The sequence below is a fragment of the Phragmites australis genome, chromosome 4, assembly GCF_958298935.1.
Source record: "Phragmites australis chromosome 4, lpPhrAust1.1, whole genome shotgun sequence".
Taxonomy (NCBI): domain Eukaryota; kingdom Viridiplantae; phylum Streptophyta; class Magnoliopsida; order Poales; family Poaceae; genus Phragmites; species Phragmites australis.
The window spans coordinates 5839595-5863113 of record NC_084924.1 but is presented as its reverse complement, the minus strand read 5'-3'; the positions used below and the strand labels follow the sequence as shown (position 1 = coordinate 5863113).

General features: G+C 39.1%; 3 protein-coding genes and 2 non-coding genes across 5 annotated transcripts; 4 read left to right on the top strand and 1 right to left on the bottom strand.

Moving 5' to 3' along the window:
• Nucleotides 1–1161: 1161 nt before the first annotated feature.
• LOC133915419 (uncharacterized) lies at nucleotides 1162–3704 on the bottom strand. The gene is made up of 3 exons (XM_062358566.1): nucleotides 3568–3704; nucleotides 1621–2484; nucleotides 1162–1513 (listed from the first exon to the last, which is right to left on the bottom strand). The coding sequence occupies exons 2-3, from the start codon at nucleotides 2264–2266 to the stop codon at nucleotides 1467–1469; spliced, it is 693 nt and encodes a 230-aa protein (XP_062214550.1). The 5' UTR covers nucleotides 2267–2484; nucleotides 3568–3704; the 3' UTR covers nucleotides 1162–1466.
• A 1691-nt stretch (nucleotides 3705–5395) lies between these two features.
• LOC133915418 (uncharacterized) lies at nucleotides 5396–8698 on the top strand. The gene is made up of 7 exons (XM_062358565.1): nucleotides 5396–5901; nucleotides 6513–7457; nucleotides 7596–7677; nucleotides 7762–7828; nucleotides 7908–8093; nucleotides 8187–8247; nucleotides 8325–8698. Exons 1-7 carry the CDS (start codon nucleotides 5664–5666, stop codon nucleotides 8495–8497), a joined length of 1752 nt encoding a protein of 583 aa, XP_062214549.1. The 5' UTR covers nucleotides 5396–5663; the 3' UTR covers nucleotides 8498–8698.
• Nucleotides 8699–20754: 12056 nt separating this feature from the next.
• On the top strand, nucleotides 20755–22735 carry LOC133915417 (large ribosomal subunit protein uL13w). Its single transcript, XM_062358564.1, has 4 exons — nucleotides 20755–21109; nucleotides 21208–21324; nucleotides 21407–21494; nucleotides 22367–22735. The coding sequence occupies exons 1-4, from the start codon at nucleotides 20838–20840 to the stop codon at nucleotides 22508–22510; spliced, it is 621 nt and encodes a 206-aa protein (XP_062214548.1). The 5' UTR covers nucleotides 20755–20837; the 3' UTR covers nucleotides 22511–22735.
• Nucleotides 21765–21844, top strand: LOC133917226 (small nucleolar RNA R12). The gene has a single exon (XR_009909630.1). It is a non-coding gene; the product is annotated as a small nucleolar RNA R12 (small nucleolar RNA).
• LOC133917207 (small nucleolar RNA SNORD24) lies at nucleotides 22059–22140 on the top strand. Its single transcript, XR_009909614.1, has one exon. It is a non-coding gene; the product is annotated as a small nucleolar RNA SNORD24 (small nucleolar RNA).
• Nucleotides 22736–23519: the final 784 nt, after the last annotated feature.

Here is a 23519-nt window from a genome sequence, read left to right as displayed (position 1 = left end):
GTTCTACAGGATCCTGAAGAACAGGTTCCTCATCGTCATTCATTATTGCCACAGGTGGAATAACAACAGGTGCTGGCACCACAGTATCTTGCACTGTCGGTGCAGCGACAGCAGGTAGTGAGAAAAATGGCTCATGAATCATCGGAGTGGGTACATACACCCGCTTCTCTTCAAGGTCAATTTCTCGAGCTACCATGCTCCCCCTCATCATTTCATCCTCTAGGAAGACAGCGTGTCTCGTTTCTACAAACTTTGTATGTCTGTCTGGACAGTAGAAACGAAAACCTTTTGACTTTTCTGGGTAGCCAATGAAATGGCAACTTACTGTTTTGGGATCTAGTTTCCCAATGTTTGGGTTAAATACTTTAGCCTCAGCAGGACTCCCCAACACACGTAAGTGGTTTAGTGAGGGTACTCTTCCTGTCCACAACTCATACGGTGTTTTGGGCACCGACTTACTTGGTACTCTATTGAGAATATGAATGGCGGTTTTTAACGCCTCCATCCACAGGCTCAACGGTAAGGTGGAGTAACTTATCATACTGCTCACCATATCCATCAGGGTACGATTGCGCCTTTCAGCTACTCCATTCTGCTGAGGTTCACCCGGTGTAGAATACTGGGCAACTATGCCATTCTCCTGTAAGAACCTTGCAAAAGGTCCAGGAACTTGGCCATATGGGGTATGCCGACCATAGTACTCCCCCCCACGGTCGGACCTGACTATCTTAATCTTTAAATTGTGTTGGTTTTCAACTTCTGCCTTAAATATCTTAAATATCTTAAATTTATCCAATGCTTCTGTTCTTTCTTTGATTGGATAAATGTAGCCATAACAGGAGTAATCATCTGTGAATGTTATGAACGAATCATAACCATCCACACTCTTTACAGGAAACGGACCACAGATGTCTGTATGAATAATCTGTAGAATTCTTGTGCTTCGTTTGGCATCTTTCTTAATTTTCTTTACATATTTTCCTTTTATGCATTCTCTGCATTGTTCTAAATCTGAGAACTCTAATGAAGGAAGAATATCATTCTTAACTAGTCTTTCTATTCTCCCCCTCGAAATATGGCCTAAACGACAGTGCCATAATTTCGACGACGCATCGTGAGTTCTCTTTCGTTTTCTGTTTACATCCGCAGACGGGGATACATTCTCATTGTCGCACGCAACGTTCCCATCATCGCATACAACATTCACATCATCACGTAGTGATAATAAATAAAGCTCATTTTGTAAGATAGCAAGACCAACACATGCATTATTAAATGTTATCTTACATTTGCCATTTCCAAAATGGCAATCATATCCATCATTGTCCAAGCATGAAACACTAATCAAGTTTCTCTGTAAAGAGGGAACATAAAGTACATCTCTAAGTAAAAGTGTGAAGCCATCAGCAAGCTCTAGAGAAAGATCGCCAACAGCTTCAACATCTGCTCGGACTCTATTTGCAACTTTAATGTGTCTTTCTCTTCTTTGCGTAGTCCTCGTCGAACGGAATCCCTGTAAAGAATTAGCAACATGAACAGTTGCACCTGAGTCAATCCACCAAGTAGATTTCGAATACTGTATATACAGGGATTCATTTATGAACGTAATAATGTTCTCACCTTTCTTTGCCATGATCATCTTTAAGAAATCGGGACAATCTTTCTTATAATGTCTCGTCTTCTTGCAATGGAGACACTGGTTTTTCTCCACTGTGAACTTATTCTGCTGAGGCTGATGTGGACCTTTTCCCTTTGACTTTGAGGAGGAGTTAGCATTATAATTCTTTTTCTTGTTGTCTTTTACATAATTGATAGTGCCACCATTGGCAGCTTTTATTCTCTCCTCCTCTTGCACACACATAGCCATGAGCCTCTCTAAGTCCCACTTCTCGGGCTGTATGTTGTAGTTGACAACAAAAGTGTCAAACTCTTTTGGCAAAGAAGCAAAAATCAGATGGATAAGGAACTCTTCCTTGAGAGTCAGATCCATTGGTTTCAGCTTGGATGCCAAATTGCTCATCCTTAGTATGTGCTCTCTTACGCCACCATTTCCAGAGTACCTCTCTGTCACCAGCTGCTTTATTAGCTGGGTAGCATATGTCTTTGAAGAGCTAGTGAACTGACTCTTTATTCTATCGAGGTACTCGGTGACCGTGTGATACTCTGGGATTGAGCCCAAAATTGCAGGCTCAATCGTGTTCTTTATCACAGCCAAACATTTCTTGTTGGCAGTGAACCACTTCCTATGCTCAAGGTGATAGGACATCTTTTAGTATTCAAAATCCCTTTCTTTAGTTGCCCAAGCGGCATCAGCCTCGTTTGTCTCCCTCACCGGTGCCACAGGCTCAGTGGGACACGGTGAGGTGACTACCCAGTCCACCTCAGCCAAGATGAAGGCCAGGTCTATCTTTTTCTTCCACTCCGTGTAGTTGTCACCTTTGAGAGTGGGGATCTCTTTGATACAACTCATCAAATTGTATCCGCCTGAAAACACAATTCATATACAGTGAGAACATAAATAATAACAACAATTGCATGCCTTGATTCCAACGTTGGTCAAAATTAAAACATACAACTGTTTATACATTAAATCTACATCACCGTTGGGCAAAAATAGAATTAATGCATGATTAATCTCATTATAATATTGCCATTAATCAACGTTGGTCAGAATAATAACAACATTATAATAAACATATCCATTTTTCAAAATTAAATTCTCCCGTTGGTTCGAATTTAATAATGAAAATAAAATCTTTAAATACGCAGCGGAAAAAAAAAGAACTGTTTTCATGAATTTTACCCACAGGGAAAAATTATTATTATTATTATTTTATTTTATTTTATTTTCTTTTGAGCCAAATTGCATTTTCCAATTTTCCAGCTCTTGCTCTTCCATTTTCGGCCCAACCGGCTCGGCCCATCTCGGCACCCAGCCCGGCCCCTCTCTGTTGCGCGCGCGCACTGCTTGCCCAGGCCGCAACGTGGGCCTGGGCCGGCAAAGTGCTGCTGCCGCGCGCCCCGCCTGGGCCGCAAAGCGGCCCGTTCAATCTCGGCCGTCCGCGCCGATCCGACGGTCGTCCGTCCGTATCGCGCGAACAAAAACGGCGCTCGGCCGGCGACGGCCGAAACCCTAGCTCACTCGCCCCTCTCTCTTCTCTCTCTCTCAGCCGCAGCGGAGCACGAGCGAGCGAGCGAAGTCCGAGGACTCGGCGCCGTCGCCGGCCCTCTCGCCGGCGAGCGCGCTCCCCAGCGGGTGAGCGCGCCGCCGTCGAGCGGCCTGGCTGCGGCGCCCCTTTTGGCCAGAGCCCGGCGGGCAGCGCCCCGGCTCGGCCTTCTTCTCCCCGCGCGCCGGCGAGCCGCGCTACGGCGGTGTCAGCAACGGCGAGGTAAGCCTCCCTTTCTTTTCTAGCCCCTGTCGAGATCTGACTAGCAACCGAGGCTCTGAAACCATTGTTGGAACTGAAGGATCTATCTAGGGTAGACCCGAGAGAGTTCTAGCTTATCAATTGAATCAAAGACCTACTGAGAGACAGAGAGACAGAGAGGAGAGGTAGAGGGACGAACCTGACACCTCCGGAGTAGATGACCCAGATGCCTCCATCACGTTCGTTGATGGAGTCTGCGCACGGGCAGCGACGGTCGGGGACGGTGTCGGTGTAGCCGTCGACGTGGTGGAGCAGGGCAGCGCGGCTGGTGGCTTCCCGTCACTGGCTGCGCCCCTCTTAGATCGGATTAGGGTTAGGGTTTCGGTGGGGTGTACGGCTCAGTCGAACCTCATGAAAAGAGCCGCCGGCCCCCACCTCTTTATATAGCGTAGGGTGACAGGGACCCTCCAGCCATAGTGGGCTGGGCGCCCCCGATCAGGGCGCTGATCAAGGGCCCAACTGGGCCGTTGGGTCCAGTTAGGATTAGAGATCAATCTAACACTATAGTGTGACGAATATAAGAGCGATCAGAAACCTAGAAAGTTATACATTTATGTGTTGATGATAGGACCATTCACAAATTCTTATAACTTAACATGGATCTAAACTGGACATTTTGCTCTTGTTTTCTCAATCTCTCCATTTTTTGGATGTTCGTTCTGCTGTTTTTTTCCATCCATTGCCTCGCTACTCGCTTGCAAAAACCGTTAGAATGCACGCCACAACCGTTAGAAATCACAACTGCCTCGATGCTCTTACCTTCATTAATCCCCAAGCTCAACTACTACTCATTGTCATACCCGTCTGCAGGTGGCAACTTTGTTGCTCAATGGCTGCTCTAGAAACCAAGCCCTGGTCCCCTGAAGGTCCAGTGACTCCTCAAGGAAAGAAAACCATCCGGGCTGCAAAAGTCAAAGAAGAATATATTGCGGAATGTCGTTTTCTTGATCCTTGTCGTTTTGTCGTCGTTGCTGTACTTTCCTGTTTATAAGAACTATACACTTGTTACAAATCCTATAAAAAGCTCTGTGAATAAATTGCACAGAAAACTGGAACATATGGGACAATAAACATAATCTCTACTATATAAAATACGAATTAGTTTCTATACCACTTTTTTCTCTATATAAAATTTAAATAAATTATCTACTTTTGTTATTCACTCTCATCCTTCCACTCCCCACCTCCTTACTGTTACGGATATGAGATCCGTCTTACTAATAAAAATAAATAAAAAATTAGGAGACAAATTAATAGATAATCTCCTCTTTTTGATACCATCTAAAATAAAACTACAGTATTGTTCCTGATGTATTCGTTCGGTGATACTCCTATGGTGCATTCACATCTTCGTAACTTAAGTTTGTGCTTGTTGTTACCACATCCAATGTTTGTGTTTTCATAAATTTATAAATTGATATTACCGCGTTAAATATTTATATTTTTCATAAATTCGTACAAATACTTAGCTAGTATTTATAAATTGATTGGGAGTTCCATAAATTTTATTTGAACACCTTTAACTCTGTCGAATAGGAAAAGAATTGCCATGTATATTTAGGTCTTATTTGTTTGAGCTTCTACTTTTGATTTTTTTTCTGTCAGAAGTCAGAAGCCTAAATAAACGGGATTGATTGCTGAAAAGTAATTCTGGAGAAGCTATAAGTCTACTTCTGAGAAAATAAACTAGAAATTGAAAAGATAACTGAGAGTAGCCATAAGCTTGTTTCTGAGAAAAATAAACTAAAAACTGAGAAATTAGTTGAGAGTAGCTTTTTTAAAAAGTTAAAAAATTATTATAAAAATTAACAGCTAAAATTAAAAATAGTTTTTAAAAAAAACTAAAAACACAGTTTTTGAGAAAAGAAAAAAACAAACAAACCGATACCCAAACCGTCGTACCTAAGCAAAAGACCTATTCCAGTCTTTTTCGAGTTTAAAGTCACCTCACCCCTCCTGCTACGAAGCTTCCCTTCCATAAACGTCCCATCTGGAGACGAAAACCCCGGCGGAAACCGAAGCACCGCAAAGCAAAACCTCGGTCGGTTCGAGGGCATCGCACCCGTCGCCCCGGCATCCTACGCACCACCTGCACTTCACCCTCCTCCGTCAGGAGAAGAGCACGCGGCTTTCAACGCGCCATGCTCGTCGTCGCCGTGCATTCTTGACTTCCGCCCAGACTCGGCCTCTCCTGATCCTTTTCGTTTTGGGGTCTCCTCGGGGCGCCAGATTCGGATGGACCCGCCTCCGGTGAGGCGCCCGGCGTCGAATCGCCGGGACCGCTGGCGGAGTGCTGCCGCTGCCGCGGCGACGGGGCCCGGCGCGGACGTGCTGGCCGGAGAGCGGGGAAGCACCGGGCTGGGGAACGCTGCCGCTGCCACGTCATCTTCGAGGCGCAGGGGCCGCCGCCGGCGGCGGGATCGGGCCGCCCAGGCGGGGGAGGCGTCGAGGAATCCGGAAGCGCTTGGTTCAGGTATGCCGTCACTACCTTGACCTTGCTTTTGCGTGCCGTGTGATGGAAAGGCTTCACGTTTCATGCTTCCAAAAAACCATTACTGCCCGCATATTGTTTGGGAGAAAAATTCACGTCTCATTTGCCATGTCCAGTACGTATAAGTTTCCGCAATTCGTTAATGTGTGTGCCGGTAGGATTCATGCTCTTATTTTTTTTTTTAATATTGCTGTGCACGCTTCCAAATGTTTTAACATTGTTCTACAAGCTTAGTCTTTGATCACTTAGACATTCTAGATTTCTAGCCAGCATTTGCGAAACGGTGCAAGTTTCACACTTTCACAAGCTTAGTCTTTGATCACTTAGACATTCTAGATTTCTAGCCAGCATTTGCGAAACGGTGCAAGTTTCACTTTTCACCCATTTTTGTCAGAGTATATACGTGTTCTTTTTTTGGGGGCAAATAGTGTTTTGTTTTGTGATACTTTCTTGAGTTATAACTTTGCTATGGAATGTTCTAAATTTACTAAAAACTGAGAAGAGATACATTGATGCTCAAGGAGACCTAAATGGCACCGCTAATTGTGTGTCAGATGTCGTTTCAACTCAAGGAAATTCTGCTCCGCAAGCAGGTTGTTCTTTGGGAGCAGTGGAAGCACATTTGAGCCTTAGTTTGCCGCAGAGAAATTTCCAGGCTGGAAATAAGGCAATAAAAGTTTCTGCGGAAAATGGTGCTGGCAGCTCTTCTCTTGCCCGTGAGAATTCTGTCCGAGAAATTGAAGCCTTAAGGAGCAAGTTCTTTAATAAATCTGATGTAAGATGCCCACATGATAATTGCACTGCATTGGGAAATGCTGATACTAATATGGATTGTCAGAATAAATACCCAAAATGTCCAGAGATGAAGAACACTGATTTGTCAGGGAACTCGGAAGAAGTATACCAGAAAAGAATGTCTCCTGAATGTAGCTCTTTCCAGGAGTCGGAAGAATATAAAGGAAATGAAAATGGAGCTTCTCTCAACTCCAACAATTTAAAGGAGGGAAAGAAGGAAAGAAGAAGAGGCAAGAAAAGGCATAATCATCAAAAGAAAACTACTTCACAGGATTCTCCTTTGCTAACTGGTACTGATAATTCTGGATTGATGATGATGGTTTCTGAGAATACTTCATGTCTAACTCAGAAGCAAACTCAGAACAAGGTATCCATGACTAACTCAGTCTCGGTGGACGATGCAAAGACAACAAAAGGAGAAAGTGTGAATTTGGACAGCGCCATTGAAAAGAGGTGTGAACCAGGAAGGAGTAACTTGGACTGCACCAGTACTGAGAGAAATGAACTGCAAGAGCAAGAAGTGGACTGCTTATCAAAAGATCACAACGTTAACTGCCTAAGCCTTCCCGGTTTGGCTGAAGCATATATGAAAAAGCTCAAAATTGGCTTTCCACCAATACAATCCTTTAGAGGGTTTCCGAAGAAGAAGCTTCTTGTCTTAGATCTTAACGGTTTACTTGCGGATATCAACCAGGACTACCTCAATGCTCACGGGGCTGATGCCAAGGTTCAAGGAAAACTAGGTGAATTTCTTGTATTATCGCCTATAACTATTATTTGGAACAATGCTGATCTAATAATGTGACAGAAGATTTTTATATACAATGATATACCTTATTACCAGTAAGATTTTAATATACAGTGATATACCTTTTTACCAGTCTTCCGAAGGCCTTACTGTGATGATTTTCTCAACTTTTGTACCCGGAATTTCGAGCTAGGTGTATGGTCCTCCAGAAAAAAGTATTTTCTCTTCTTATCTTTTTCCTTTTTGGCTTTCCCATTTTGTTTTACTTGGTACTTATTGTGGGGTTCTAATCTATCCAGAGAAAATGTCGCTTCGGTTGTTAATATCGTTATGAGAGATTTCAAACCACACCTACTATTTTGTTGGGTAGGTATACTAAAACGTGCTTGTTCTCATTTTGAGTTTTTCTTTGGTCCTAATATGTTTATGGCCTTAATATGGGCAGGACAGGTCTCAATGCACATTTACCGGGCGCAAAACACTGGAGAACATGCAGAAACCATTAGTGCTGAAGGAATTGAGGAAATTGTGGAATAAGGAAGAACCTGATCTTCCATGGGAAGAGGGGGACTATTCGCCTTCGAATACATTACTTGTGGATGATTCTCCTTACAAAGCTCTGCGCAATCCTGTATCTGTTCTGCCTCTTCTATATACCAATTCTTTCAATACGTTCACTTACATCGAATATCACACACTCTCTTTTCATGTCTTTCTTGTGCAGCCACATACTGCAATCTTTCCTCGCCCCTACAATTATCTGAACTCAAATGATAATTCATTGGGTATGTGCTCAGCATTTATCAATGCTCTACCTTACTACAAGTTATTCTTGCCATAAATTTCAATTCCTAATAAGCAGGCCCCGGTGGAGACCTTCGCGTCTATCTGCAGAACCTAGCCGCTGCAGATGATGTTGAGTGTTATGTTCGTAATAATCCATTTGGCCAACCCTTCATTACTGAGAGCGATCCACATTGGAACTTCTATGCTCAAATTGCTGATAAAGGGAGTGCTCCGTTAACTTATGCTTGAACTTCCCTATGCTGGGGAGTTCAGTAGTTCTCCATTGGCCATGGATGAGGGCACTACAGCTTGCATAAACTGATCTTCGAGGAGTGCCAGTTTACTAGTATCCCTGTATTGAGAGGATTACAAAGTTTCTGTACAATCAGTTGAACTGTAGGCTCTATGAAAGGTATCAAATGAATGAATGGTGTGACGGTGTTTTGGCAATTTTGAACTGTTTGCAATCTATTCATGCCTATTCACTTGTCTTCCATTTCTCTTCGGTTTGTTACCGTTCCCAATATCTCAACTGCCAATTACGCAGAATTAGCAGCTTGCTCATTCATGGGTACACTCTATGCCAGATTTTTCAGTGAGCTGCAACTGTATTGCCGGGGCATTATATGTTGCAAAGTACACAATCTTCATGTAAAGATATTTTGAAACGTACAACATTGTTCGTTAATCAAAACGTGCCTATACATACCAAGACATTAAAAGGTTCCGAGCCGAGTGGTTAGCGTCTAAGTGTTTCATCCGGATATTTCAGGTTGACCCAGAGACTCTAGGTTTCGGACCCTCCGAGTTGTACTCCTGTCAGGGCTCTCGGTTACATGTTCTAGTGCCAACCCGAAGACTCCGGGTTGACTCGGATACTCTCGGTCAGTAAAAAATGTATGTAGCGGCTAGTTTTTAAGGGTTGTGTATATATATCATCTCACCTTCATTCTTTGTTGCTGCTATAAGAATACGAAAAAGAATATTTTTAGAGCCAAAAGAACTCCTTCTCACTCTATTTTAGTGAAAAATTTAAGAAGAAAAGTGAGTTGAGTTGAGAAATTGAAAGATTGAGTGCAAGTGAGCTAAAATTCATTCTTGAGCACTCGAGTTCATCAGCAAGAAATTCGCGAAGCATTTGTTACTCTTGGAGCTTGAAGCTCCTAGGCGGTTAGGCATCGCTGGAGAGCACCCAAAGTTGTGGTGTGCCGCGGGAAGTTTGTGAAGGTTTCGATTTCACCTCCGCAAGGGAAGAAATCAAGAGTGAAAGTTAAGCTCAAGTGTGATCGAGCTTGGAGAGGAAAAGGGTTGAGAGAGACCCGGTCCAAGTGTAACCGAGCCCTTCAACGGAGAAGTAGGAACCCCTAAAGGAGGTATCCGAACTTCAGGAAACAAATCGCATATCTCATCTCTTGTTTTTATGTTCTTGTGTTCTTGCTTAATATTTGTGCGTTTTGCTCGATCTACTTATTCATGTGCATTTGATTGTAGGTTCTCCGTGGATCTACTTGGAATCATCACTTGGAATATACGACTTCACTTGGTTTGAGCTATAACCCTTTAAACGTTGTTTAATTTCAATTTCGAGTTCATTCTTTGTTGAACTCGAAGGTTCCAGATTTAACTCAGAAACTTCGGATACTGTATATTTAGCTCTGAACCCGGAGTATCCGGGGCAACCTGGAGTCTTCGGTGAACAGTATTTTTAGGATTTTCAATCAATATTTTCTTGCATATCTTTTGCTAGATTTGAGTAATCTTTGCCACCCTAGGATTGTAACATCTACATTTATTTAGGGTGATTGTGTACTAATTGAGCCTAGCATATTTAGGATTTTCACTTGTGAAAAATCCGTTTGTTTATTTTTTGATGCAAGTTTAGGTCAACGGTAAAATAGGATGATTTTTTGTAAAAACGCTTATTCACCTCCCCTCTAGGCGACATCATTATACTTTCAATTGGTATGAGAGCCAAGTATCTCTTTTAGGGCTTTATCGCCTAGAGAGTAAAGATGTCAACTAGTTGATTAGCGCACATAGAGCCACTCATATTAGATGGATCAAATTATTTTGAGTGGTGTACTTGCATGTTTAATATCTTTAGGGCCACAGATCCTCCAATAGAACGAGTTATCGATGTGAGCATTTCTCCTCCTATGATAAACTCTTTATCATTTGATGAGGAAGATAAATGCATATATCCCCTATGCTCAAGTTACTAATACTTTATTCAATATTTTGAGCAAAGATGTTTTTGATATGATCATGCCGCTTGAGGACGTTCATCTCATTTGGACTACTCTCAAAGAAAGATATGTCAAGTCCAAATGTGATGGAGAAGAATTTCTTTTGGAGACATCATTTGAGGATTGCTCAACTTCATCAACACATCATGAAGAGCTTCAATGATTTCCTCCATCGACCAAAATGGACTTGCCATGCAAACCGCCTCACCAACATACTACTCCAAGCAAGGTAATAAAATGATGAGTGGGGTTAGAAATTGTCTAATTTCTCCTTTGAACTTTAACAACACTTACGATGAAATTTCTATATCTACCAGTATTGATAACTCTTGCATATCATAGTGTAAAAATACATATTTATCATGATGATATGATTCTTTATCCTCATAGGATGCATCTATTTCCACTAGTACTTGTGAGACTAATATTTTGAAGGAAATAGAAGTCTATAAGAGACAAGGCCTAGGTGAAAAAGCTACAATAAAAATCAACAAGAGAGTTTCATCTAGGAGAAGATCAAGAACAAGTCAAACTTACTACATTTATCACCGACACGGACATTATAGCATAGATTGTCCTCAACTTGTAAGTGAAGCATCCACTTCTCTAAGATGCTCATGCTCTCATACCGATTCTCCGTTGTGCCTTATAGCAAAAGGTAAAAGAAAATCGGTAAGTGAGATTAATAATGCTAATGCTAGTTCTAGTGCTAGTGATAATGATAAGCTCTGGTTTGATCTTTGAGCAAAAAAGATATATATAAAATGATCAAACTCATGCACATAATACAAGTCTATGAGGAAAGCCTCAAGAGGCAAGAGGAGTTTCTTATTGAGAAAATTGAAGAGCTTAAGGCATTAAATGTGAAATATAAAAAACTTCAAAAACTCATAATTATTTATCTAATCTTTATATGGATCTTAAAGTTAAACATATTTCTTTTATTGATAAATTAGATGTTATGTCTCTAGTGGACTTAGAAAAATTATATCATAATTGTACTATTTTATCTAAAGACAAATCTACTATTTCTCCTATTAATAATGCTTGTGCTACTAACTGTAATTCTTATGTAGCATCTTTAGAGAAAGAAAATATTTATCTAAAAGCTTAACTTGAAAAGCTCACGAGCAAACATATGACTTTGCAAAAAAATTATGACGAGCTTGTGTGCTCTCATAAAATCTTGTTGACTCATATGTCATGCTAGAAATAGCTCATAAGGTTATGATAACAACGGTAAAATCCTACCGACCTTACATGCACAAATGCACATGCTCACTAGTTCATATTGAATTACCTTATGCTAACTATTGTTGCTCTCAAGTAAATGTTTCCCCGAGCACTATATGTGACTTGGATCATGTAGGTAAAAATAAGAAACACAAGGATCATAGACTTGAAGCAAAATCTAACAAGAAGAACATATCTAACAATATCAAGATCAAGAAGCAAAAACAAAAGAAGAACAAGTTATCATCACTTGCTTCAAGTGCATGGAGGGTCATCATGTGAGAAATTGCTCTTTGAAGAAGGAAGAAAAGGACATGAGCAAGAGCCAAGTTAAGAAGATAGCTCATGTCAAGTGCTCAAACATGGGACACTATGCCTCTATGTGTTCCAATAAGATTGATGACATGACTACACTTCTAAAGAAGAAAACATGAAGAAGTAAGAGGAAGTGTTATGGATGCAATAAGAAGGGACATAAAGTTGCATCATGCCCCTACATGAAGAATGAAGACCTTATGTCATCCAGGAAGAGGCTCACCGGCAAGGAAGCAAGCAAGAAGTAAGATGAGAAGGCATCTTGCAAAGACATACACCGCATTTGCTATACTTATCAGGCCAATGAACATTTTGATAAAAATTGTCCAAGGGTAACATTTCTAAATCTAACTCTTCTAATAATGATCAATATTTGCTTAGGAAAGCTAAGAGTGGTACTTGTGTTGCTAAGGTGATTAGTTCGTCTTATGCTAATACAAAAGCCATTTGGATACCTAATTTTTTCATGACTAACCTTAAAGGACCCAACATTATTTGGGTAACACAAAGTGCTTAGATTGCTATATAGGTGTTTGAAGATGTATTGAAGACTTATCTCACTTGAGAAGAATTTTCTTGCACATCTCATATCAAGTTTCCTTTCAAATCGTATTTCTCATCATTTTTAGAAAGAGTGTTAAGTATGAAGATTATTAATCCAACATAAAAAACCAATGATATCTCGGTAACAAGTACCTACTTTGAAATATCTAGCCTTCTTAACCTTGTGTAGGTGTGAGTCGTTCACAATCTTTTTGTTATTGTGAACTCTTAAAGTTGGCTAGGTAGTTTTTGCTTAAATATCTACATTCTTATAAAGTGATGCGTGTAATAACGCTCTCTAGAGCAAAGTCTTATGGGTGATACATGCAATGAATACTTGGTGGTGATCATCGAGAAAAATATCAAGAAAAGATCAAGACTCATGAAAACCTCAAGCATCTTAGCTTTTTGATAATCCGAATATTCCTAATTGAATCTGGAAGTTCCGGTCTTTGTAAACCAGACATTCCGGGCTAAATTCGGAAGTTTCGAAATCTGCAGAAAGTTGGAGGTATATTGAGATGAAGAAAGAAGTTAAAATTGGACCTCCACCTCAAGTGCTTCGTTCAAGAGCTCATCAAGTGTCTAAGAGACCATTTCATCAATGATGTTCAAAGAGATATTTGAAAGAGGGATGCTAATTGCTAAAATCTGTAGTTACAACTTCTTATGAATTTTACCTTTTTGTATCTTTGTGAGCTATATAAGATAAAAGAAACACTAGAAGATTTGGACTTGATGATGGCTATAAAAGATGAACTTAATCTACATGATCTCATGGGCTCTCTTGGTGAAATGAACATCCTAAAGGATGTTAAGGAGAGTTGGCATTGGAGACCTGATTAAATTATTTGAAGATTTATCTAATTGATCAAACAGCCAAGTAATGTGAAATTAAATTTACTATCTATCCAATGTCATTCTATGAAGGTAACATTCTATCATAATGTCTTAAATTCATATTCATATTCATTGTGTTAGATTTTTGTTCTACATAATTTTCTGGAATGCTCCAGAACTCGGAGGTTCCGAGTTAGGCCGGAATATCCGAGTGCTCCAGAACTTGGAGGTTTCGGGTCAAGACAGAATATCCGAGTACTCCAGAATTGGAAGGTTCTAGGTCAGATCGGAATATCCAAGTGCTCCAGAACTCGGAAGTTCTGGATTATATCTGGAAACTTCGGATTCTGAAAGTTTCTAGCTCTTTGCATATGTAGGTTGTGTATCTCTACTTGTTTAGAGCTTGTGCTTATCCTAGCATGTGTAGATCTTATTGAAATCTCGTCATGTCTATATTTCATATCAATACATGTCTTGATTGCTTGCTAAATGTGCTATAAATTTGTTTCTAGTGCATCTAGCTTTTCTTGCTAACTAGTATGTGTAAGTCATATAAGTAGTATATGTAGAATACATTGCACATTCATATATTGATTATAGTTTTGGAGTCTTATTTGATCTTATCTGTCTTATTGAATTCTATTTTGGCTATTTTGGAGAAATTAATGGAATATCACATTATGTGGGAGTATTATGCTTTGTGCATCTTAAATACTCATAAAGTGTGAATATTTGAGTCTTAGAATTGATATGTTGATTATAGTTTTGGAGTCTTAGAATTGATATCATTGCTTATCTAGTTTTTATGTGTTATGTCAAGCTCATATAAAGCTTAATTTTGTAAGAATCCATTAATTAATCTATATTTGATCTCAAATTGGACCTTGAGATTCTTGTTACTTCTCTAGTGATCTTTTAATCTCAAGATTTTAATTTGAATCATTTATCATTCGGATCAAATCAATTATGGGTTTTATGTGTTTATTTGTAATAATTGACTTTGTAAAGAATATGTTTGAAGCATGATGTTTAATTTTTAAAATCCTTCTTCTCATGCTTCTTGAAAGAAAGTTAATCCATGCCTTTTTGCAATTACCGACTTGTGAAATCCTCATATACTATTGTTGTCTTACAATTGGTAGTAATATAAGTGGAAATCTTTATTGATCTTTGTTTTAATTTTTGCTTCTATGTGACTTCTTTCTTTGTGAAGGATTTCATCTAGCTTTTATGTTAGAAATATTAGTTTCTTCAAGAAAACTTTTCTCTTTGAGTTTATAGAAGTTTTTTTATCTCAATGCTTGTATCATGTTCAATATACTCGCTTGAGATAATTTTTTGAGCATGTTTGGAGCCTCTTCATACCTCTGTATGCTCAATTTTCACTTAGTTCATTTGTTGAACTCTGTGAATGATCATTTGTTGATCTTTTGGTCTTAGATGGAATTTGGACAATTTTTTGATATTTGTCTTTCATTTGGTATCTTCAAGTCTTATATGCTATTTTTATCCAAATTATATCTTTACCGGGTCTTGAAAGTGATGAGCATCCTTGTTTGACCTAAATGTTAAAATCTATAGCATGTTTGCTTTCTTTGGTCCTACATTTAGAGTAAGCATCTCTCAAGTATTTTTATTATCTAAAAGGTGTATAGAGCTTTTATTTGATTTCAATTGGTATATATCTTTATTCGGTATATATCTTTAATTGATATCTATTAGTATGAACTTCAATTGTTATCATTTACATGTCATATCAATATGCACAAGTTTATGAGAGAGTTTACTCTATGTGGTGAGTTTTGCTAACCTCTTCGGACCCAATGAGTTTCAGGATCAAATTGTACTTGAAAGAGTTTATATACAATAAAGATGCATTGGATGTTTAGAATCATAATGAAGGTACTTTCAAGTAGAAAATCATTTTAATTGGAATTCATAAAGATGATCTTTAACTTTCAATTGGTATCTATAAAGAAGATCATCTCCTTCAACTTCAATTGGAATCAAAAGGATAGATTATATCAAAATAATATCAGGCAAAGATGAACAAGTTACTGAGATGAACAAGCTACCAAGATCAAGTAATTTGTTCTTAATTCATAAATCTAATTTCAAAAATTCAATCTTGTGTAGATTGCATCATAGCATGAAAATGACTTGTAAAAATTTATTTTTCATGCAAATGTTTAAAAACCTATATATTACAAATATGAGTAATTTGAAGTACCATATTTTTGTAAGAACTCTATAACCATGTTTATGATTCATCTAATTTCAAATATGTAAAAGAATTCATATCAAATGCTTGAGTTGATCCTATATGCAATATTGATGAAAATTTGTTTTTAATCCGGTTTATTGGCTCTATTGAACATATATACTTACGAGATATTCGTTATAATATCAACTATTTTGTTATGTTCAATGTTGAGTCTAGTTCTTTGTTCTTATGCTTTGATTTTCAATTGGTATTTTTTTAGGTATCTAATTGATATCTTTTGAAGTTTAAATTGGTATTTCTTTTTGAAATCTCATTTGATATCTCTTTAAACCCCTTTGACCTATTATATAGCTTGATTTCCTCACATGAGCAATAACTGGATAAATGTATTTAGTTTAACTAAAATTATGAGAAATACACATATCATGAGGAGCTTACACTATACAAGGTCTTATACTAGTTTTCGATGATTTCTTTTATGTGATAGAGTTAGCGTGTTTTGAAGAAAATTTCTGTTTTGGCGAGTTCTCCATAATTCTTACTAATATGATGTCAATTGGGGGAGAATTCATTTCAATGATTCCATTTTGATATTGATGTCAATTGGGGGAGAATTTAGACTATATTTTATATTTTGTAAAAGAGCTTTGCTTATGGGGGAAAATTATTTGCTCACCGAGGAGAATTTGTAATCCCTTATATTTGTAATGTGGATGTCAATTGGAGGAGTTTCGAAAGCAAATCTATGAAACCTTTTTGAAAAAGTTTTGCTTTGCATGAGCATATTTATTTTTCATCTTGATATATACTTAGTCATGCTTATTTCATATGTATAAAAAAATCCGTCTAAAATTTAAGATAAATAATATATGCAATGATATTCAAGATTCATTCACACATGCATAGATTGTGGGGGAGTTACTTTATACATGTTTAGTTCTATTAACATCAAAACATTTATGGTGTTTGATGCTAGTAAAACTAGTTTTGGTAACCTCAAATATCTTTATGATGTTTGATGTTTCTAAAACTTGTTCTTTGTATACATTAATCTTCGAATTATATGTATATTTAGAACTTTAAATTTTTCAAATATAATCATCTAGTGAGATTGTCATCAATTAATAAAATGGGGGAGAATGAAAGTGCATCTAGCCCTTATATGTGATTTTGATATTTAATGATAATACCTATAGACTAACAACGTTGTTAAAAATTGTTAGTAGATTGTTCTATAGGTGATGCATGAAGGAGAGATAAGTATGAGCTCTAGGTAAATGGGGAAATTGAAAGTGCATCAAGATGAATGAGCTCCTAGTGATGCTCATGAGGAGAAGCAGAAGGTCAATAAGATTGACAATATGTATGAAAGCTAATAAGTTACTTGTGGAGATCAAGTAACTTAAGTATAAAAGTTGTCAATTGAGTTTTATGGACTAACTCATGTGCTTTGTGCTTGAGATTGAGTTGGGATTATGATCCATAAGAAGGTATGAGTTGAGTTGAGATATTCTATATGCCAAGAGTGAATAACAAGATTGGACTCCATATATGATAACATGAATTTATTGAAGATGTCGAATACAAAGTGGTTCTCTATGGCAAGACGGTGAAAGACAAGCAAGACTCAGCTGTGATGAACCATTCGGTGGTGAAGGACAAACAAATGACTTGGTGCCGAAGGACCAAGGCTGCAGTCAAGAGCGAGTGAAGGCTTTGCGCCTATACCGTGCGAGGTCATGTAAAGATACCAATGATTCACATCAATCACATGAAGAATCAAGAAGAGATGGAGCGACGATGATATAAAAGTTGGCAACCCTTTAAATTTGAAGGAAAGAAGCGGTACTTAAAGGTATTCAAATGCTCAATGTGATTCAAACATGTTTATCTTTGAAATTGAGTATAGGTATGTCATACTATTAAGAGGGATGTAACGTGAGCTATTTATCATGTCTCAGTGCTCAAAAGTTTTATAATCAACTCAAAGTGAGAGTTAGCTTAAGGAGCCCGGTGCGGAAGGTGTGGAAGTGTCTGAATTTAGTTTCGGAGTGTTCCTTATTTGATCCAATGTGTTTGAGGTCATGAATTCAGTTGTGATGCGTAGCCATCTGAATAAACTTTTCATAGAGTCTAAAATCATTGAAGTTGGACTTAGGATCAAAAGTTTTCGCCATTTTTTAGAGGCTAGCTTTGCTGAACTCTGGTACTCCTGGTTATCCGGAGTCTCCAGGTGGGGTTCCAAGCTAAGTGGTCTGTTACAGCCTAAGTGTTTCACCTGAATACCCCGAGTTGACCTGGAGACTCCAGGTTTCGAACCCTTCGAGTTGTACTTCGGTCAGGGCTCTCGGTTACGCATTCTACTGCCAATCCAGATACTCCGGGTCAGTTAAAAAATATGTGTAACGGCTAGTTTTTGGGGGTTGGGTATATATACCCTCTCACCTCTATTCTTTGTTGCCGCTGGAAGAACACGAAAAAGAACATTTTTAGAGTCAAAAGAACTCCTCCCCACTCCATTTTAGTGAGAGATTTGAGAAGAAAAGTGAGTTGGGTTGAGAGATTGAAAGATTGAGTGCAAGTGAGCTAAAATCCATTCTTGAGCACTCGAGTTCATCGGCAAGAAGTTCGCGAAGTGTTTGTTACTCTTGGAGCTTGAAGCTCCTAAGCGGTTAGGCGTCGGCGACGACCACCTAAAGTTGTGGTGTGCCGCGGGAAGTTTGTGAAGGCTTCGATTTCGCCTCCGTAAGGGAAGAAATCAAGAGTAAGTCAAGCTCAAGTGTGACCAAGCTTAGAGAAGAAAAGGGTTGAGAGAGACCCGGCTCAAGTGTGACCAAGCCCTTTAACAGAGACGTAGGAACCTCTAGAGGAGATGTCCAAATTTCGGAAAATAAATCATGTGTCTCCTCTTTTGTTTTCATGTTCTTGTGTTCTTGCTTAATATTCGTACATTTTGCTCGATCTATTAGTTCGTGTGCATTTGATTGTAGGTTCTTCATGGATCTACTTGGAATTATCACTTGGAACACACATTTTTATTTGGTTTGAGCTAGAACCCTTTAGGTGCTGTTTAATTTTAATTTTGAGTTCATTCTCTGTTGAACCCGAGGGTTCTAGATTTAACCCGAAAACTCTGGATACTGTACATTCAACTATGAACCCGGAGTATTCGGGTCAACCCGAAGTCTCCGATGAACAGTGTTTTCATGATTTTTCAATTAATATTTTCTTGCGTATCTTTTGCTAGATTTGAGTAATCTTTGTCACCCTAGGATTGTAACATCCACAATTATTTATGGTAATTGTACACTAGTTGAGCTTTGCATATTTAGGATTTTCACTTGTAAAAAATCTATTAGTTTATTTTGTGCTGCAAGTTTAGGCCAACGGTAAAAGTGGATGATTTTTTGTAAAAACGCCTATTCACCCCCTCTACGCGACATCATTATCCTTTCAAGGTGTGCGTTGCTCGAGGACGAGAACATGATACTCAGAGCACATCTTGTTCTGAAAGGTTTGGTAGGAGCTCTGCCCTTTTATTAGAGAAGAGAGGAATAAGTTCAGGTTTCATTGTCATCACAACGTGATAAAAAGGTTAACAAATTACAAGGCTATCACACAAATGGGTGACAACTAACAACTTGGGGAGCGAAAGAAATAACCCAGCTAACTAATTTGTGCTACATATTGGTGAGTAGTGACCGTTCTCTACATGCATGCATTCTTGCCACAATTTGTGCTACATATTGTAGATGTTTGAAAAGTTGATTTTGCAATTGTTAGAACCAAGGATGATGTATGGAAACATTGCCAATCATGAGGTATTTCTGCGGGGAAGCTCGAAGAGCAGCAACTAACAACCGAGCTACAGTAAGCCATCGAGTTGCAGGGTCGCCAGTTCATGGGGTTGCAGCTTCTCGACCTCAAGAGTAGGGGTCACCATCTCAGCTCCCCCGTTGGCTTACCCATGTCTCTGGGACAAACTGATGGCAAAGGCAGCGTCAATGGGAATGGCAATGCAATATTTGATCTTGACAAGTTCTTGGCTCTTGCATTAATGAGGTGCTTGCAGGTTCAGAGGTTGTAACTCCATGGTTTTTTGTTGTAAGTAACAAGATGAATAGCCTTGCCATGAGTGCGCCTGCATCTGTTGCTGTCTCTGCAACTGCTGCAGAAGGCAAGCAAGAGGACTAGCAGAAAGATAATGATCCAGATGCCTTCTATTCTGTGGTTTTCTGGGTGAGATCAACTTTCTCAATTTTTTCTACAATCATGCTTGAACAACTGATTAGGACCATGACTGCAATATGAAAATACCTAAACAGTTGAGGCTTTGAGAGAAATAGAATCTCATCAATGATTGTCTGGTTGGAATTATTCAAACTAAGATCACATTTCTCATTAGTTTGGAATTATTCAAACTAAGATCATATTTCTCATTAGTTTTTCCAGCATTAGTTAAGTAATCACCTAATTCTCTCTCTATTTCTTTATCTTGATCACTTAAAGGTCACATATCATCATTAGTTTTTTCAGAATTACATAAATGCCGAGTAATATTGGGATTGCTCATTTTATTTCATGCCAAATGGTCAATTATTGAGCTGTGAGATAGATATAATAGAAAATCACTCCTAGATCGTCTATCAATGTAAGCAATAACTTTTACATATGCTTGATATTATTTTATGAAATATTTGTTTCTATTGCAATACATGAGCACTCAACTAGTAATAAAAAAAGAATGCATCCACCAAAAATAGTTTTTTTTTAATCCGCCAAAATAGCTTACGCCCTATAGATTGTGGATTGTGATTTAGAATATGCAAACTGAAACAAACAAGCTCTCATCGTAATCTAGCAATCTGGATTTTATTAGCTTCTACAAATTATATAATTTAATTTTTTATAATCTACAATTTACGACCTGCTTTTTTACCATCGCAAGCTAAAACAAATATCAACCTCTTAGTAAGCGAATATTGGGCTTTAAAAAGAAGGCAGCCCGAAAACAAAACAGAGCCCAAGGCCCGGCCCGGCCCAATACTGGAGAGCAAGCCGAGACACTAATCGCCGAGCTCTATAAATAAGAAACCCTAGCGCCGCGCCCTCCCTCCATTCCGCCTCCACCCACGCTCCAAACCCTAGCGCCGCCGCCGCTCAGGTAAACCGAAGAAGGCCAGACGCGATGGTGTCCGGCTCCGGCTTGTGCGTGCCGCGCATCGTGGTGGACGCGCGCCACCACATGCTCGGCCGCCTGGCCTCGATCCTCGCCAAGGAGCTGCTCAACGGGCAGAAGGTGGTGGTGGTCCGCTGCGAGGAGATCTGCATGTCCGGCGGCCTCGTCCGCCAGAAGATGAAGTACCTCCGCTTCCTCCGCAAGCGGATGAACACCAAGCCCTCCCACGGGCCCATCCACTTCCGCTCCCCCGCCAAGATCCTGTGGCGCACCATCCGCGGGTAAGAGAGCATCACGCGGATCCTTCGCGTCCCTGCTTCGTTCCAGCTATGTTTGACTTGTATCGTGACTTTTTTGGTGTGCCGCGCTGGTTTTGCAGGATGATTCCGCACAAGACCAAGAGGGGAGAGGCTGCTCTGGCGAGGCTCAAGACATATGAGGGCGTCCCGCCGCCGTACGACAGGACCAAGCGCATGGTCATCCCTGACGCGCTCAAGTACGTGTGGTTCATTCGTTATCTAGATCTGTTCGGGATTAGGGTGCGCGCTCGTCTGATACGCTCGGTGTGGTTTTTGTAGGGTTCTGAGGCTGCAGCCTGGGCACAAGTACTGCCTTCTCGGCGAGCTCTCCAAGGAGGTCGGATGGAACTACCATGACACCATCCGGGTAAGCTACTGTGTTGTTTAGGCTCGATTTCATAGATGCTTATCTTGCTAGTTCGAGCGACTTAATGTGCCATGATTCTAATTGAAATTGACTCTAGAGTTGAACTGTCTGCCCTTGTTAGATGCAGTTCTGTATGTGATGTTTAGTCTGCTACTAGTTGTGTTGTTAGAAGTTACTTCGATTGTGATTGGCATACTTTGTTATAAAGAATTCTTGGCAGAAATAGGCATTTGCAATAGTGTGATTTCTGTTGTGCCAAATTGTGCATGAATATGGATGATGAAGAAAATGAATCGGATTCCCATTGATTGTTCAATATGATTTTAACAATCATGCTATTCCTGATTTTTGAATGGTTGATAATTTCATACAACCATTTGTTTTGATGGTATGCTAGACTGCAGTTCTTTCTTGGTTGGGGTCTGACAGTAATGTTACCAGTTACCACCTGTGCCTGGAATTACATCTTTGAAACATATTGCATGAGTTTGCTATCCATTTCTACATCTGTGTTCCATCTACACTAATGAACGAACGATGTTCTTCTAATGTCATTTTGCGATGAGCCTGTGATGTGATCAAAATATTTGCTACTCTTGATGGGTGTTCCCATTTGATGATCATAACCACCAAGATCTCTGAGGCCCATTGTCATTGATGTTTGTATATAATTAGAAAAGCATATTTATTGGATGAGTTCATTTTAGTTTCGTTGAAGCTGTTCATTACATTTGATGCTGTTTCATGTTTTATTTCACAAGTGTCCCGAATTTGCTCATGTTACCTTATTATTAGTATATGTTTATAACTGTATTTAGTAAAATATATTCTATTGCTGATTATGTCTCACTGCCCTTTGTTCCCTTTTTCAGGAGCTTGAGGAGAAGAGGAAGGAGAAGGCCAAGGTTGCCTATGAGAGGAGGAAGCAACTGGCGAAGCTGCGTGTCAAGGCTGAGAATGTCGCAGAGGAGAAGCTGGGATCTCAGCTGGATATTCTTGCCCCGATCAAATACTGAGAAACTGCTTTCGTGCATCATCAGTTTTGTGGAACATCTGCCCCCTTATTTTAAGTAGTTTGGTAAAACTTTTGCGACAGTATAATCTTGAGTGGTGAACCGTGTTATCCATCAGCTGCTGCTGAGCTTATTTGAAAATTTTTAGTCGGTGAATGAACTGTTTCGTTTGTCAAGTTTCTCGAGATGGATGTCAGATCTTTTATGTTGTTCAAGGCTTTTGTTTGATGTCTTCTGTGCGGTGTGAACTGCCGTCATGTTATGATCGCATTCGTTTGGATAGAACTGGGTTTTCGTATGGAACTGCTTGCACAAATATCTGGTACTAGTTGAGATTGAGGCACCGTGTGTTGACGTGGGTCGGTGGGTGTGTAGAAGCTATATTAGATATGCATGAAAAATCAGAATGCAAAATTGCTGTGATATTCTTTTACAATAAAAATTCAATCCTGGACCTGTACCTAGTTCTCAATTATGCCATTGTGGTAAAAGTACTATATTTATATAAAGAACGACAATTACTTAGATGACCTCCATAACGAAAGCTACGAACATCTAATTTTATTTGTTACTTTAGCTCAATTGTCATCTAATTTTACTTTACTTCTTTTAATTGAAAATGTAGGTCGTTCTAAATTTGTGTATAGAGATTAAGAAAGTAGACCAAATGATCTTGTTGTTTTTTATTTATTTTATATTGAAAAAGATAACGTATTTATTTGTAAGAGTGTTAGTATTTATTAAATAAAGATAAGAAGGGAATAAAAGAGAAAAAAAGTGTATAGAAGTTCGAGAATGATTTATATTTAGAGAATAGTTGATAAGGCTAAAACGACCTATATTTATAATTAGAGAGAGTACTTTTATAATAGCAACTTTTCTTGAGATTTCAAAGAATTGTTGTGCAGTGAGTCTAAAATAAATTAATATCATGGTAGCTTCAGTGGACAAACTACACGTCATAGAAAGACTTAACTAATATGGCTTAAGCTAAACAGCATACATCACACGA